A 16,664-nucleotide genomic window follows, 5' to 3' on the forward strand; every position below is an offset into this window, starting at 1 on the left:
ATCTAACCCCTCATGCTATTTCTCTGTCTTCCTCCGTCCCAATTTGCTTTCCGTGCATGCTGTTCTCTGTTGTCCAACCACTAGATGAACGGCGCTTAGTTGAGTCCAAGGCTCAGAAAATACAGTGCTAGTTATACCTGCTTCAGTTTGGCTCTAGACTTTAGTAGCACTAGTTTGCTGTCTTAGTAATCTCTCTTTCTCCCAGTGGTTGGTAAAAGTGGTGGCAGTTGTGTCAGTGTTAATTTGCAATAGCTACTTATAGATAGGTCTTTTCTTGCAGCAGACCCCAGAGTTGTTGCCATAGGACCATTTGCTGCCTTTTCCTGCCTTTCATGACCATTTCTTCAGCCCACATCTAGAGCCATGCAGTGATCTGAATTCATTTTCCTTCATAAAAGTCGCTGGTTTTAATACAGATTTAGGCTACAGAGTGACCGAATAAGTGCTTGTATCATGGAGGGATAAGGAATCATCTATCCTTTCAGCAGCAGGGCATGGTTAATGATTGCTTTAAATATATGTGAAAGTATTGTCCTGCATGCTACAGTAATGTGAATATAACAAGCATAGGTATAGAAATACAATTAAATTCTGAAAGTATTGACTTATTTAAAATAAAGTGTAATATTCCAAACTAAGCATGTCTAACTGTAATTGCTGTAGTCACCCTAGTTTTTGTGGTCTTTTGGGATTTACAGCATTCTCTTTTCTAAGCACACTCTACATGTTTGAGAATCTCTGGTTCTGTTTATGGTACTGGTAGGGCAATTCACATCTCTAGGATCAAGCCAAACAAATGATGGTGTCTTATACAGGCATAGTCTGCTATCTGTAGAGGATACATTCCTGAAAAGCGTGCCACAGAGGAATATGATGGATAGAAAAGCATTTTTTTGCCATAAGAAATACAATGATAGAGGGGAGATGTAGACAGGGACTTAAGTAGTGCACATAAATTAAATACTCAGGGACAGTGTAGTATATATGGTATAGAGAATGGAGAGACAGGAGCAGGATCAGTATTGTCAACTGGAGCACGTGCTAGCTTTTGAAGAGGATGACTGTGACAACATCTCAGCTGCTTCATCTGAGACTGAATGCCTGATATTAAAATCTGAGTGCCAGTTTTCTTGCTGCCTCTTTCTGAAAAGCTGCATTTTCCTTGTCATCATCTTCCTCATATGAATCAAAACATCTTACTCTGCTTATTGTCATCAATCAGGTTAGGAGTGCTAGAACAATGGATAGAGAAGTGATGGATAGCAGGGTGTTGCTGTACTGTGCAGATAAGATCAAAATATGGATGTGTCCTGAAGTGATGACAGTCTAAGACTTCAGTCTGAAAAGCTACATTCGTGGTGCAGCAGCAGCTCTGTAATACTAAGTTCTAAATTGGATATTAAACAGTAATGTGAAAGTGTTTTCGATACATATTTTAACTGTGAATTTAAAAATATAAATTTTAATTACTATTTGTATGTTAGATGTTGAAAAAAAGTTTAAAATGAAAAAATTTGAAAACATCCCAGATATTTTAACACCTTTTTGAATAAGTTTTAGACAATTTAGAGCTGTCTATACTGTTTCTTCTTGCTGTAATTTCTTAGAATGTCAGTTATGCCTGGAATGTCTTAGAATTGTTAGGTGTGGTGGAAATGTGTGTGCTTTCACCGAAATTTTAATTCGACAAGGGATTTGTCATGGCAGAAACAACTGCCCAAGGATAGCTGTAACAGGTTGCTTGCAACCAAGACAAGCCTCATGAAGTACTATACTTGACTAAAGCAAGGATGATTGAGTATAATTACTCCTAATGGTTTTTTTTTCTATTCAAGGAAGAGAAAATTGGACCTTAACTTGTATCTTTTCTCCCTTCCCCCCATTCACCTTTTCCTTCCCTGTCCTCTCTCTGCCTTCCCCTTCCCCTTCCTGGTTTTGTGGTCCTCTGCTTTTTTCACTCTCATACTGACTACTATTTTCTCACTTTCGTCTCTGTGCTTCTTACTTCCAAGTCCTTGTCCTTTCCACATCCACCATGCTCATGCATCAATGCCTGAATCCTTAAAGTTCTTGTTTCTGCAGGATTTGTGGAACTGGCTGCATACAATAATGGCAGGATACCCAGATTGATACTACTGTCTAGTATTGCAGCAAGAAGTAGGTCAGTTCCACAGTACTCACAAGACTTAGTGGGGTATTTACTTTACATGGATTCTGACTATGAGTTTGAGGAGGTGCTGTTACAAAAGAATGGGTGCTTCTCAGGCCATTTTTCTGGGTTGCAGGGAGGGAGTAACTTGTCATAATCAGTTATGTAGACTACTACTTTAGTTGGGGGAAAGATTCTTTTGGCATGGGAAAGAGAAAAGTGAGTATAAGTTTTTCCCTTTAAGTACAGTTTGTTCAGTTTTCATGGGGTATCTATCTCCAGTCTTAAACACAATGAAAAACTGCTTGGACTGTCTTCCCTTGTTAAGTTGTTTAGTAGGTTTGAAAGATCACTTTGGGTTTAGAAACCATACATATAACATGAAAAATCCTAATTTTAGCCCACTTTAAACTATATTCTAGTGACCTCAACAGGAGAACTTCACTGACTTATAAGCTATGTGGCAGTTGTTTGTGCTGAATTCTTACAAAATGGTAATTTCATGTGCATTTATATATCTTGAGTGTGAGATAGAGTTTGGGTTCATTTAGTTGTTTGTTTTATAAGAGATAATGAAGATTTTTAGAGTTAGAATAAGTTGCTGTTATGGAAAGTATAAAACTATATATTAACTCCTTTCTAACTTCTTTGTTTTCTTCTGTGGAATGCATCTTTTTAATGCAAACTGCCACTCAATAAAAACAGCTGTCTGACTATACAATCGTGGCATTAGGTTTTGAAAAATAGGCATCTGAAAATGAACTTTTAAACTGAGAATTACTGCATATTGGTATCATCTGTACATTAATTTTGAGTACTTTCATTTTTAAATTTAATATGACAGTAATATTTTGCCCAAATATGGAAACTGAATTCTGTAATACTGTTAATCTTGATAATGGGAAGGGTGAGGAAAATGTTTTTTTGAGGTGTCAGAATGAGTCATTTTGAATGAAGTATGCTTATTTATTTATACTTGATTTCCAGCTGTTGAATTCTTAATATTTAATTTGCAACAAAATGTGTAAATTTTACCCCCCCTGCTTTAGAAGTGTTTGAAAAAAGAAGTTTTCCTCATGTTCAGATGGAAGTGTGTTTCAGTTTGTGCCCGTTGCCTCGCGTCCTGTCGCTCGGCACCACTGAAAAGAGTCTGGTCCCATCCTCTCGACACCCTCCCTTCAGATACTTGTACACGTTGATAAGATCTCCTCTCAGCCTTCTCTTCGCCAGGCAGAACAGGCGCAGCTCTCTCAGTCTTTCCTCATAAGAGAGATGCTCCAGTCCCCTAATCATCTTTGTAGCCCTTCGCTGGCCTTGCTCCAGTAGTGCCACATCCCTCTTGTACTGGGGAGCCCAGAACTGGACGCAGTACTCTAGACGTGGCCTCACCAGGGCTGAGTAGAGGGGGAGAATCACCTCCCTTGACCTGCTGGCAACACTCTTCCTGATGCAGCCCAGGATACCACTGGCCTTCTTGGCCACAAGGGCACATTGCTGCCTCATGCTTAACTTGGTGTCCASCAGCACTCCCAGGTCCTTCTCAGCAGAGCTGCTTTCCAGCAGCTCAACCCCCAACCTGTCCTGGTGCACGGGGTTATTCCTCCCCAGGTGCAGGACCCTGCACTTGCCTTTGTTGAACTTCATGAGGTTCCTCTCTGCCCACCTCTCCAGCCTGTCCAGGTCTCTCTGAAAGGCAGCACAGCCCTCTGGCATATCAGCCACTCCTCCCAGTTTTGTATCATCAGCAAACTTGCTGAGGGTGCACTCTGTCCCTTCATCCAGGTCATTGATGAAGAAGTTGAACAAGACTGGACCCAGTACTGACCCCTGGGGGACACCGCTAGCTACAGGCCTCCAACTAGACTCTGTGCCACTGATCACAAATAGTAAAGTTTGCAAATAGTAAAGTTCCTAATTCAGTAATAATGTTTTCTGTTTAGTATTTGTGGTAATCTACAGTATTTTCTCTTAACATCTTACAGGTTCTTGCAACAATGGAACAGCTAGAGAAAGTCAGTAGTTTCCAGGAGTTTGTACAAATATTCAGCCAGTTTGGAAATGAAATGGTGGAGTTTGCCCATTTAACTGGTGATCGACAAAATGTAAGTATTAATAAAAAGCTATGAGAAACATTTTAAGTATTGCTTTTCATCTGATTCACTAGAAGATTTGGGTTCTTCCTGGATGATTAACTGTTACAAAACAAAACCCCAGTGTCCTATCACTGAAACCTAAATTTCTCTCCGTGCTCCACCCAAAAAGCGTCTTTTGATGTTAAAGCACACACTAAGAGACATCACTGGGTTATTTGTTCTGTGTATCTTCCAGTAGCCTGGATGTATATTATTTGAGCTTCTCCAGATGGCCTTTGGTTTCAGTCTCTATCTTTGGCTCTAGCTTGTCTGGCTTATTACTCTGATAAAAAATCTGTCTGCTGTCACTTCACAGAAACATTTGACGTTTGCATGTGATAAAAGGCTTTGAAAGCAGAGTAGTTCTTTTAGAAACCTCAAAAGAAGATGGCTTTAGATCCTAATAAAGCATCTGCTTGTATTTTTTCTCTATTATGGAGTGTTTTTCTAAGTTAAGGTCAAAATGTATGTATATAAGGGTAATGCCTGTTCCTTCTTGCATGCGGCTCCTCTTTCCAAAGCCTCTTTCATTCATGGAGGAAGCTTGCTGCTTCTGTTATACTATATGATTTGAAAATTCATTTGTTCCCTAAAACAGCTAGTAGGAACTTGCTTTTATATCCTCCTGTTGCTTTGAATGGTCTACCTCATTGGATCATTTACAAAGGGACCCTGCTCATCTTTATTGTTCAGTCATCAGTTCATCATGGAGATAGGCCTCTCTGTTTATTGTGCTTCCATGTAAATAAAAGGTTTCCTGAGGCTTAAGATCTCTGCTGTGAGCACTGTTTGCTTCCCCTTGGCAGTCAAATTCATAACTGAATTCCCCATTCATAATTGAACTAGGGGTCTGATACAGACTTACAGAGTTCCTAATATCCAGCAGAATTCAGAAGCTATGTATAAACAAATTGTTCAAACTGATGTATATAAAAATAGCCTTTTCTGACATGACACAACAGTCTTCATAAAAAATGTTGGGGAATATTTGTAAAAACACATACCACATACCTTTTTTCTGTTGATGTGTCCTGAGACTCCTAAGAATATTCTCAGAGAACCAGGTCTGGAAAAGCTACATACAATTAAAAGAAATCCCTGCCTGGAGATGGACTCTTTATTTTTCCCTGAAATACTCGTAACAGCTGTTCCTTGGAAAGAGAAGGAGATTCCTATTAAGTGATACTCTTCTCAACTATTTTTGATTTTCAATATTAAGTGGGCTTTGGCTCTCCCCTCCTTGCTCACTTGACTCTTTTGGAAAGAGTGTTTCATTAATATTTTTTAAATTCTGTTGGGACTTTCTTGATACAATCACTTTACAGTATTTAGGTTGCTGTGTGGAGCTATTAGTTTTGTTGGGAGGAGACATCCCTCAAGATATTTTTCCTTTGTATAATTTTATGTATGCCAAAAACTCTTGAATGTGGTCAGATTTCCTAGAATGTAACGTAAGAATTTCAGAAACAAGCTGTTTTTTAAAACTTGATGACCTCAAAATCTTGAAGATTTTTCTGAATTTGTTAAAGAAGCTTATTTTTTAATGGCAAAATGGAATGCTGTGATGATTTATCTGTTTTTTGGGTTGTTGTTTTTTTTTGCTAAATCAGGTTGTTTAATTCCATCCTGTAGTTCTTAATCAAACTTGAACTTAATTTGAAATACAGAACTGTAGATTCATTCTTTCCCATCGTCTTCACTGACACTTGCTTAATTGCCATTGTGAGCAGGATCTATTTACTTAAGTATGAACACTTTTTCAGGGCCTAGCCAGTTTGGGAATATTTTTGAGTTAGATCTTGCAGAAAGGTCTGTTCTGGCATACCTCTGTAAATACAGGGAGCTCCTTGTATTTACACAAATCTATGTTAAGCTGCAGTTACAAGGATGGGGCCGCAGTATGTACTGCGTTACTTTCTACAGGGACAATGGTCAGTTTCAGAAGTCTGATATGGTTATTGTGGAACTCTTTGTGTCATCTTCTGAGTGACTTTTAAGCTGTTCTCTCTTCAGGTGATAACAGCTTTGTCCATTCTGTATTACATATTTCAAGATGAGTAACAGATTCTTGATGAAAAATGCATCTTGTTATTTTTGTAGAAATGATTATAAACTGCAAATGAACGCACTTAAGCTTTCTAAGCTTTTGCATGATGAACGGCTTGGACTTTCCAGTAGCAATAGGATGAAAAAAAAAATGCTGCATTTAAGATAGGGCTTAATCAGTTTATAGAAAGGATTATATGACATGGGTAACTGCAGTAGCAGAGAACTAGACTTCGTTTCACTGAAATTTCCACTCAGTTGTCCACTTCCTAACACTTAAAAAGCACTCAGCTAATCTTCCTAGCATTCAGAAAATCTTAATTATAACTCCTTCCACTTGTTAGACCCTCCTACATGTTGAGGGATTTCCTCCTCCTTCCCAATTTAGACTCTACATTTTTCCCATATAAAGAAATTTTCTTGTATTCCCTTCATTACAGTGTGATGTAAAGCTGGTTCTCTCCTTCTTTGCCTATCCTTCCCCCCATTTCAAATGAATTTTTTAGTTGTGTATGGTTTTGCTTGCTTTCCTGTTTTATGAATAATGCTATATGATAAGCATAGTGAAATTAGTGAGGATTTACATAGTGTGTTCTGTATTTCTGAGATCTTTCATTGAAATCTGAATTGAATAGAGCCAAGAACAAATGCATAAATTAAAATCTCTCAAATAAGCAAGTTCTAGAGTTAAGCTGAAAATAGCAGTTGTCAGATGTGGTAAAGAAGCTTTCTCACAACCCATCAATCTGCAAGAGAGTTTCCTTTTTCCAGGCCTTGGAGCAGTTAACATTTTAGACACTACACAATATTCAAATCATTTTCTTGGTGTTTAGGATTTGAAGGATGAGAAGAAAAAGGCTAGAATGGCAGCATCTAGGGCCGTTCTTGAGAAATGCACCATGATGCTCTTGACTGCTTCAAAGGTGAGTATTCTTGGGTAAGGGTATTCCTCTTGCCAAACCTGGATGCATCACAGGGCATGGAATCTGACAGGATAGCTGTCTGTTCTTTCTCAGCACTGCTTTAAACTTCATACCAAAGAATATAAGAACAAAAGAATGGACAGAAGAAAATCTTTTTCTTCTGAGTAATGCTAGGAATGCTACTTAATATAATAGCAGTTTAACAGAAAGAACTTATAATATTCTAAACACATTCTTTAGACTTGCTTTAGCAGGAAGTAGTCATTTCATTGTACTGCATATGTACTCTTTGGTAATGTTTCCTTTGCTTTTTTAAAAGACTTGTCTGAGGCATCCAGACTGTGAATCTGCTCATATAAACAAAGACGGGGTGTTTCACCAGATGAGACTAGCTTTGGAGCAGGTAATAGATATTGTAACTGACTCTAGATCAAATGGAGAAAATGAATTAGCTTCCATCAGCATATATTCCGGCATCAAAGTATTCAAGGTAAGATTGGTATTGTTTTCTATAATTTAATAAATTACACCAAAGCTAGAATTAAATCTTTTTTGAACTCCAGATGGTGAGTGGAGTTACATCTCTTCAGCAGTGTAACTTAAGTAACTCTTCCAAAATATAACAGAATCTGACAAAAGTTTCTTATAATTTCTTTGCTGTTGCCAAAGTACACTTGCTGATATTTATCATCTCCTCCTGGATCATAGATCAGTGTACATTCAGAACTATAATGCTTTGTTGAGTTGATGCCTTTAATATTGGATAAACTGATGGATTGGTATACTGACCAGAACTTCATTAAAATAGCTGTTGTTGAAGAATTCTTGGTTCATAACTGGTAGTATTTTTAAGATCTCACACACACATATTTATCCAAGGAAATCATTTGAAAGCTCAAACTTTGAGTATTTCAGAATACTTTGAAGGAAGTATTCTGAATTGAAATTGTGTCTCCTAGCTCACTTTATTTTTCCTGATAAAGTCTCTTCTAAATTTCACATTCAATTAAGAACAGTTAATGAACAAGCATATCTTCTTTCTGTGGAGTCTGTGGTACATTTTGATTCTGGTGCCCCCACCCAAATTTGGTGGACGTTTTTGTGAAGTCCTCAAAGTATTCCTTTTACTGCAGGTAAATATTTAGAAACAATATGCCAAATAGATGATATGGATGTGGAAGAACTTGTAAACACCAAACAAAACCTGAATACACAATTACTTTCTGAAACTGTTACTGAATGGAGAAGCTTTTTATTGACAGCAGAAAAACAATAACATATTTACCGTTTGTTCTGATGAGTGGCCAGTAATTTGCTGATGGTATTATTGGATTAAAAACCCCCAAACCCTAAACTGGAAATCTGGATACCAGCAAATTTTTTGATAGCTTTGAAATTCAGTGATTAAAAAAATCTCTGAGGAGAAAAATAACATGTAAAATGATGCATGTGCTTTCTGCATTTGTGTCACAACAACATAACCACATAAATGTACAAGGAATTGAAATGCTTCTTTTTCAGAATAAAGTGGAGGGTCTTCGTGAGAATCTTTATTTTCTGTCAAAAGAGAACCTTTCAACAATGCTGGAAGTTATCTTGGAACATACAGAAGACTTCACAGATTCTGCCTATACCAGTCATGAGCACAGAGAACACATTTTGGAGCTGTCTAAACAGGCTAAAATGGAACTAGAGCAGCTGGTTTCAGTGTGGATGCAAGCTGTAAGAGCTTTTTAGCAAAGTAAATCTTTTCACCTCTACTTTGAAAAGAAATGTTTAATGCAATGTTTCTTTTGGTCTAGGAAGAGAGAATTGTGTGTATCCCTCTTGAAGGAAGCCTGAGATTGTCTATACTTTTGCAGCTTCAGTATGTTCTATACTCCTCTTGCAGTGATATTGCTTTAGACTTTGACTTCTAAATTTTAGTCACCAGGCGGTAGGCTAATTTTCATGCTATTAGTGGAAAGGAAAAGACTAATAGAAGTGTTGTTGTGCAGTCCTAAACAGTTAAGTCTTTTGGATGAGTACTTCAGAGACTTAATTTGTCTTGATCCTGTGGTAGTGACCACAGTTTCTATTTCTAGTTTTCAATAAAAGATTAAAAAGTTGACCTATTGAAATGTGAAATATTCTAAAAATCAGCTGTTATTTTTTCTCAGAGAATTCATTTATTTGTCCAGTAATTTTCCTTTTTAGAGAAGAAGCACATTAAGCCTATATCTGTCATTTGTCTTACCTTGTTCCTTGAAGACGATAGAAGATACATGCACACAGAGGAGGAAAAGCAAAGATGGAAAATGCAGTTTCTGTTTCTGACGCTCACTTGATTGCAATCTTGTTCCTGGAGAGATGTAGAGCACAAAATCTTACCAACGCTCTGAAATACAGCAGCTATGTACTAGTATAGGACACTTTTAATAATACAGACTGTTGTTATTACAAAGAAAATAGATTATTCATTGCATAAAGTACTGTAATTATTAAAAAAACCCCTAAAGCTGTGTTTAACTTGGTTAGTTTTAAGCTTTGTTACTGGTAGAAGCTCAGGAGATCATCTCTAGATAATTTATGTGTTGCATTTGAGTTGATAGAAATGAGCTCCTAGTACAAGGAAGCCTATATATGTATGAGATAGGTGCACACTTAAGTATTTTCACTTATGTGCTTATACATTAAGTATTTGCATTAATGCATAACTTAGCCCATCTTTGACTGAACGCTCAGTGAACAGCTACAGTAGTATCAACTCACTGAGGTGCTTTTTCAGTTTGAGCTCAGCAGCTTCCTCAGAGGATGAATATTTTCTGGTGGCCTAATATTTTTTGATGGACATAACTAGAGAGATATGTAAAGCTCTTAAGAGTGCCCAGTTATTGCCCTTTCCACTCACCATACTTAGGAATATATTTCCTGTTAACGAGCAGATTAACTATGAGTGTTCAGTGAAGAGTATTTCAGAGCGTATTTTAAAATAGAAGTGTTTTGTAACATTGGTCAGTTATGAATTATAGACTGACATCACCTGTCTTCTCTTGTTTGTATTGTTCTGTGTTAACGCATACTAATGCAAACTAGCTGGAGCATACCAGAGAATATAATGCTATTGGTTGAATTTTAAATGGTTCTGAAATTCTTGCTCTATCTGTTCTAGCTCATATAGATTGCAAGGTGATACCTTGTTTTATTTTTTCTTGTAAGCTAAAGAGTGTCCTGTTGGGTAAGAGAGTCCATTTCTTGGGTTTATTTAAAAAAAAAAAAAAAAAAAAAAAGTTGCACATAGATGGACCTAAAGTGTGCACAGTAAAAAAAGGGATAAAAAAGAAGAGCACTGTAGTGGGCTTAAAATACTATGCTTATGTTAAAAATAAGGTTGTGATGTTGTATTTCCAGAGAAGTTACCTGAAGGAAAGTATTAAATTTGAAGGGCAGGTAGCTTTGAGACATGACAATTAAGAATACATGAGGAAATGATCATATTAGTTTGGGTGGATTTTTTCTTTAAATGAAATGGAGGATGTGCATGTGTAATACTATACATATACACATTCCTAATGCATGCGTGTGTGAGTATGTATATATATGTTAATCTAGACTGTGAGGAGATAATGTCATTGCAACTATGGCCATATTAATGATCCCACCTAGGGATATATTTTGGAGAAGGATGCAAAATCACTACTTCTTAACTCTTTTCCCAACAAATGTCTTGTCACCTTTTTTTTGTTCCATAGGTAGATAGCTTTTACAGAAGTTGAAGCTCTGTCTTGAAGTTGACTGAACAAAATGTTGTTAGCTACAGTATTTGTTTAAATTAGACAATAATCTGAATCTTGTAAACAATTACAAAGATGCTTTAAGTAAATTTTTTGTAATTCAATATAAAATATTTGGGATAACATTTTATATATCACTTTATTTTAGAACAGTGTTCCTTTGTATTTAAAAAAAAGCCTAAAACTGATACTCTATTTTAGGATGTTTAGATAGAAAAAGATTTTTGGACGCTCTGGCTATAAAGCTTAAGAAAACCCTTTTCCCAAATAGACCTCAGTGAGGTTCAGAAACAAATTTCTATTGAGCAGAAACAGTCAGTTATCTAACCTCACTATTATTCTTAGATTTTATTTAGTGATAGATGTCTCTATAAAAGAATTCTTAAAGTAAAATATATACAGGATGGGTAACTGAAAACATTACATTTAGAAATAAATGGCCATCTTTTAAAGCAACTTGAAATAATGACATATGATGTGAAAGTGGGATTTGCTGGGTTTTGCCTAATGTTTTTGCCTTGTGCTTTTTTGTTTGTAGCAAAACCAGAAGACAAAGGATCTCATGGAAGACTTGGAAGTAGCCATTTTAAAAATGTGCCAGTGCATGAATGAACTTAAAAGAGAGGTAAGTATAGCTTAAACAAGCACAAAGTGAGGAAAACCTTGAATTTCTTGTTTTTCATGCATAAAGTTGTAAAATAGGATCCTGTACCTCCAAAACTAGTATCTATAGATGAGAGTAGCTAATCAGAATTATATTAGGGAGGTCGTATGCGAACCTTTTCTGTGTTCTTTCATAGAACTGATCAAAAATGTTGGATACACAGGCCCTTTCCTAGCTACCACAACAATCAAATAAATTGGAAGTGACTACCATGTATATAATCATTACTTTAAGTGTAATGGCTAAATTTTGCTTGTGGATGCTTGTATTCACTGATTGAAATTTTTTCTTGTAGTGTGTGCTTGAATGAATAAATTACTGATGCTGTTGCTTTACATTTAACCTATTTTTTATTGTTTCTATTGCAGAAAATGTTTTATATTGGTTGTACCTTATATTCAGTTTTTTTCCTAGACTGTTTGGTTATTTTTGGTGGAATAACTATAGCATTTAATATCGTGTATGTTTTTCTTAGACATTTAAAGCACTCCAAATTTAGGTTGCAGAGTATGCTAAGAGAAGAAATATATAAGAACTTAAGCATGCCCAGGTCATCTTAATGTGGCAGTTGTGTATATGCTTATTGTAAATCACTCTTTTCCCAAATGCAAGCGTGTCACCAATCCCCACATAAAAATAAGAGATAGCTGCTTCATTTGGTGCATGGGAAGGATCATGCTTGCTGATCAAGGTCTTTTTTTCCTCTTATTTAGTGGAAGCCTTTGTGCCTTGTGTACTCCACAGATTCAAGCCAAATACAGAATTACTGATTTCTGGTAGCTTCCTAAGTATTTGTAAAGCATTCAGATGCCTTTTCAACTCCTTCCTGTTATTGTTCCTTTAAACAGATGGAGAAATGAAGAGAACAATGATGTTCTTATACTAGGCTACAGAACAGCGCAAAAATGTTAGAGAAGTACGGTAAATTTGCTCAGCTCAGACTGAGCTCTGAGCTGCTGTAGCTGGAAACACTTGACTAACAGCCCTTTTTCAGCTAGTTTTGTTATCTGTCACATACTAGCTTTGCATGCTCAAAAATCATGCTGCATACTATTTAATAGAGGCAAAATTAGAGATTTGAACCTACAGTTTATCATTTCTGCACTTGTCCTGAAGATCTGAACAGCGCTTCAAACCTGCTTCAGTTGCAGTTAAGTGTTCTGTGCTTCAGTTGTCAGGCTGTATGTTAGGCCTTCAGAAAATGGAGGATGGATAATTTGTTATCTTCGACTAATAATTTTTACGGTGGTCATCACTAGGTAGGAAGTCAATAGCAGATCTTCTTTTCCAGAATGACATTCAGTTGCTTTAACTGTAAGAGCACCCTCTTTCTGCAGTCATCTGTTCCATTTTCTATTGTCTACTTCTTGGAGTATCTGAAGTAGCAGTTCTGCAGACAACAAAATCATGCCATTTTCAGTTTTGAATAATGCTTTGAGTAACATCATTCCTCTGCACTGAATGAGAAGAAAGGATTCCCTGTCAAAGTAGTATGCAACTATGTAATTAAATAAATCATAAAACCAGAGGGGCTGCAATATGGTATGCAGAAGAAATTGTTAATATCTTGTATTTTTCTTGTGGCTCTGTAAATGTAAATCTTGCCATACTGTCCTGCCCCCAGATCTCTGTTTATAAAAATGTCAAACAAAATGCAACAAAAACAACACACTTGCCACACTTAAGTTAAATCACTATGTCAGGGGACAGTAATAGAGAATTATCTTTTGTAAATTAGCAAACAGAGGTGGCATGTAAAAAACAGAGTAGCAGGTTACTTATGCCCTGTGATCAGCCCCATATTAAAAGCAATATTGCTAAAAACATAGCAAGCTGTTTTCAAAATAGTGGAGGAAATTGAGTGAGTTTGGATTTGTAAACTAGCAGATCCAAACTTTGGTATGCCTTGCTTTTGTGACCTATAGAGTATGAAAGCTTGCTTAGTAAGAGCTTTTTAAAACGCACAAGATTAATGCTAATCAGTAAGCAAATTTAGAATATTATGTCCTTCATTGTTCCTTGTATAGTGATTAGATTTGTCTCTCATCCCAGATTAGCCATAAGTTTTTGTGTATGGTCGAAGAGGACTGTCCTTTTACTCTGTCTCTGACTTCTAGTGCTGCAGTGGATCAGTCAGCAGCTAGGCTCTCTGCGGATGAAATTTAAGTACTGTGGCACTAATTAAAATGTTTTTGAGATCCTGGGTGGCTGACGACACAAGACCGCCTTGTTAAAAGTAGCTTTTTCCATTTTATGGCAAAAAACAAGATGATCTTCCTGCTAACACTTCAGGACAAAATTAAGTGTAAGCCAATTACTGTTTTATATCAAGATGATATATAGTCTATGTATAAATGAGAATTGCCRGTTCCCACTCTAACATAGCAAGTCCTGCAGATATTCAGAGCTGACTGAATTTCCAAGATTAGTGGTGTGTGCCAATTTTTAATGACATAGTTTTATAACAGTTTTTCGTAGATTTAATTTTTTGCTTTAAAAAAGAAGTAGAAAGTTTTGAGACAACAATTCAGGTTTCTTATTTGTTTTATATATATATATATATATATATATATATATGTATGTAAAGGCTTGCTTATACTGTACTGCACAGGAAGTACTGCCATAGAAAGGGAAGAAAATAGGTAGAGTCCAGTGGAAAAAAATGCATGTAATTCTAGAAAACATTTTCTTTAGTACAGAGTCCTCTCTGTTGAGGCCCACCCACTGTCACATTATCAAAATCTTCACTGCATTTGTAAGAACTTAAAAAAATAACTTTATGAGAATCCAAATTTGTTGTATATATTCAGTACAGTCCAGAAAAAGAAGTGTAATAATGCAAGACTTATAACAGTGTTTTGCTATGTCTAAAACAGCTTGCTGTATCTTTGTTTTTACCAACATTGCTTTTAAAATGAGGCTAATTACAGGTCCTTGACCCACTTTGACTGGTCATGAGAACTAGCAGCAGCTGTTACTTGTAGCAGTTGTCAAGCAGAGTCCTTCATAGCACAGTTTCCATGGATCCTAACATGTGCCTGGATTTAGAGATGTATTTCAAGGGAGAGCTTCTCCTTACTTGTTGGGAGTGTAGGGAGAGTTTTTGAGACTTCTCTCAGACTCAGCTCTGGCTTTAGTCTCCTTGCAGTCAGGGTGCTTTTTACTTGTCTAAAACTCTGTCACAAGCTGGTTATATTCAAGTTTTTCTTTGCACTACTAAAGTTCAATTTATTAATGGAAACTTGATATCTAATGTACTGTAAATTCAGATGCTGTGTGGCCTTGGTCTGGTTCTGTTAGCCTGTGCTCTTCATGAGAAATGGAGTGATCGTCATGTCATGCTCATGCTGAACTTGGTGCCCACAAATTTGTACACCTGTTTATTCCAGCTGTAAGATCATCAGAAAGCAGTATGATAGCTTCATGTCCTGGTTCTGCCCAGTTGCTCTTTTGTTTCTCTGTACATTTATTTTTTTGAGAGTAGTGGATTTTATCTTTGTACTTGGAATAATAATTGAAGAATTAAAGCCCCAGATAATTTGCAGTCTGTATATATGAGCTTTCATGACAGTAAATTTTCTGCTTCTTGGAAAATTGATCAGTCATTAAGGTGATTTCATTTTGTATTGGATGCATTTTTTTTCCTTCTATCTCTCTCATTTTTCTTTTTCTTTTTTTAATGCTACTCAAGCTCCACAGTGCAGCAACATCTTTGGCAGCAGATCTGCTAAAATATCATACAGATCATATGGTTCTGAAAGCATTAAAAATCACAGGAGTAGAAGGAAATCTGGAAGCTATAGCAGAATATACTTGTAAGCTATCAGAGCAGAAAGAGCAACTTGCTGAGGTGAGTACACAGTTGCTTTCATTTTCTAAGACACTTAGAAAGTGACTGGCCAGACCTGTCTTAATTATTGCTTAGAAAGGTCTTGGTCTGGTGGCTTATTTTTTTTTAAGGATTTTCATAATATACTACTGAATTTCATATTGGTTTTGGTAGTGTCTGAGCCGGATGTATCCAATGGGGCACACTGTTGTTGTAGAAGCAATTCTGCATGTGGATCTAGACTAAATATAGACTCAAACTCATTGTTTGGTTCAAGGTGTTATCTGTATATATATTTTGGGGCCAAAATATTCATTAAAAGTTAGGTTTCTAAATCCAAGTGAGATCATAGCCTAATATCTTTTCCTTTAAGCAGAAGGCAACTGGCAACAACTAAACCCAAAGACACATTTTAGGAATGCTCAGAAGCTAAAGTTAAGTTCCTTAATCCAAAGAACTCGACCATTTTGAAGATCTCATTTCTGCATTTCTTGTCAGTCTTCAGAGGGCCATTTAAGATCTTTTGTCCTTCATGAAAAGCAGTGTGTATCTGTTCATGTAATGTTCACTAATATATGCACAGTGTTGTACATGAGTATTCACACTTACGTGAACACATAAGAGTTCCAAGTGTTACCACGTCTCATTGAGAGACAGTGGCTCTTAGGAATGCCTGTAGGGAGAATGACTACCAGATATTCCTTTTCACTCTCTAACCTAGCAGACAGAGAAATTTATTTGTGAGTTCATGAAGGTAATACACTTCAGACAAGCATGAATTGGCAGCATTAGAGATACATCCTTGCAGTTACAAGCTCTTCTCACTTTCTTCCCAACCTGCATTCTGCGATAGCACAGAGAACATGAGCTCAGGGGCCTGAATTTCTTTGAGTCCTTTGAGATCTCTTCTTAGTTATGATGTTAATAGTAAGGCTGTCTTTTTTTCTTCCCAAGGTAATAAGGGTTGCCTCTCAACCTGCCATATTTGTGCTGTACGATGTTATGCAGAGGTTGAGAGTTGCATGAAGAGGGGCATATAGTGTGAGATCAAGGCTTGCTAAGATAGTGTTGGAGCACTGGGCCAGATGGAGTGAGGAAGACCTGAGTTTCATAGTCTGCGTTTGTATTTTCATTGTACTAGAAGTGTT

General features: G+C 36.6%; 1 protein-coding gene across 2 annotated transcripts in view; it reads left to right on the top strand.

The window, feature by feature from the left end:
* CTNNAL1 (catenin alpha like 1) overlaps nt 1-16,664 on the top strand; it is a 58,435-nt gene that overhangs the window by 22,018 nt on the left and 19,753 nt on the right. Inside the window, exons 4-9 of one of the 2 annotated variants that reach the window (XM_026081162.1) lie at nt 4,132-4,251; nt 7,161-7,250; nt 7,570-7,740; nt 8,772-8,972; nt 11,562-11,648; nt 15,379-15,537. In XM_026081162.1, coding sequence (XP_025936947.1) covers nt 4,132-4,251; nt 7,161-7,250; nt 7,570-7,740; nt 8,772-8,972; nt 11,562-11,648; nt 15,379-15,537 — 828 coding nt within the window. The remainder of the gene's footprint in view (nt 1-4,131; nt 4,252-7,160; nt 7,251-7,569; nt 7,741-8,771; nt 8,973-11,561; nt 11,649-15,378; nt 15,538-16,664) is intronic. The other variant, XM_026081163.1, reaches the window with a different exon arrangement.

Source organism: Apteryx rowi, unplaced genomic scaffold (assembly GCF_003343035.1).
Source record: "Apteryx rowi isolate R43461 unplaced genomic scaffold, aptRow1 scaffold_539, whole genome shotgun sequence".
In the NCBI taxonomy this organism is placed as follows: domain Eukaryota; kingdom Metazoa; phylum Chordata; class Aves; order Apterygiformes; family Apterygidae; genus Apteryx; species Apteryx rowi.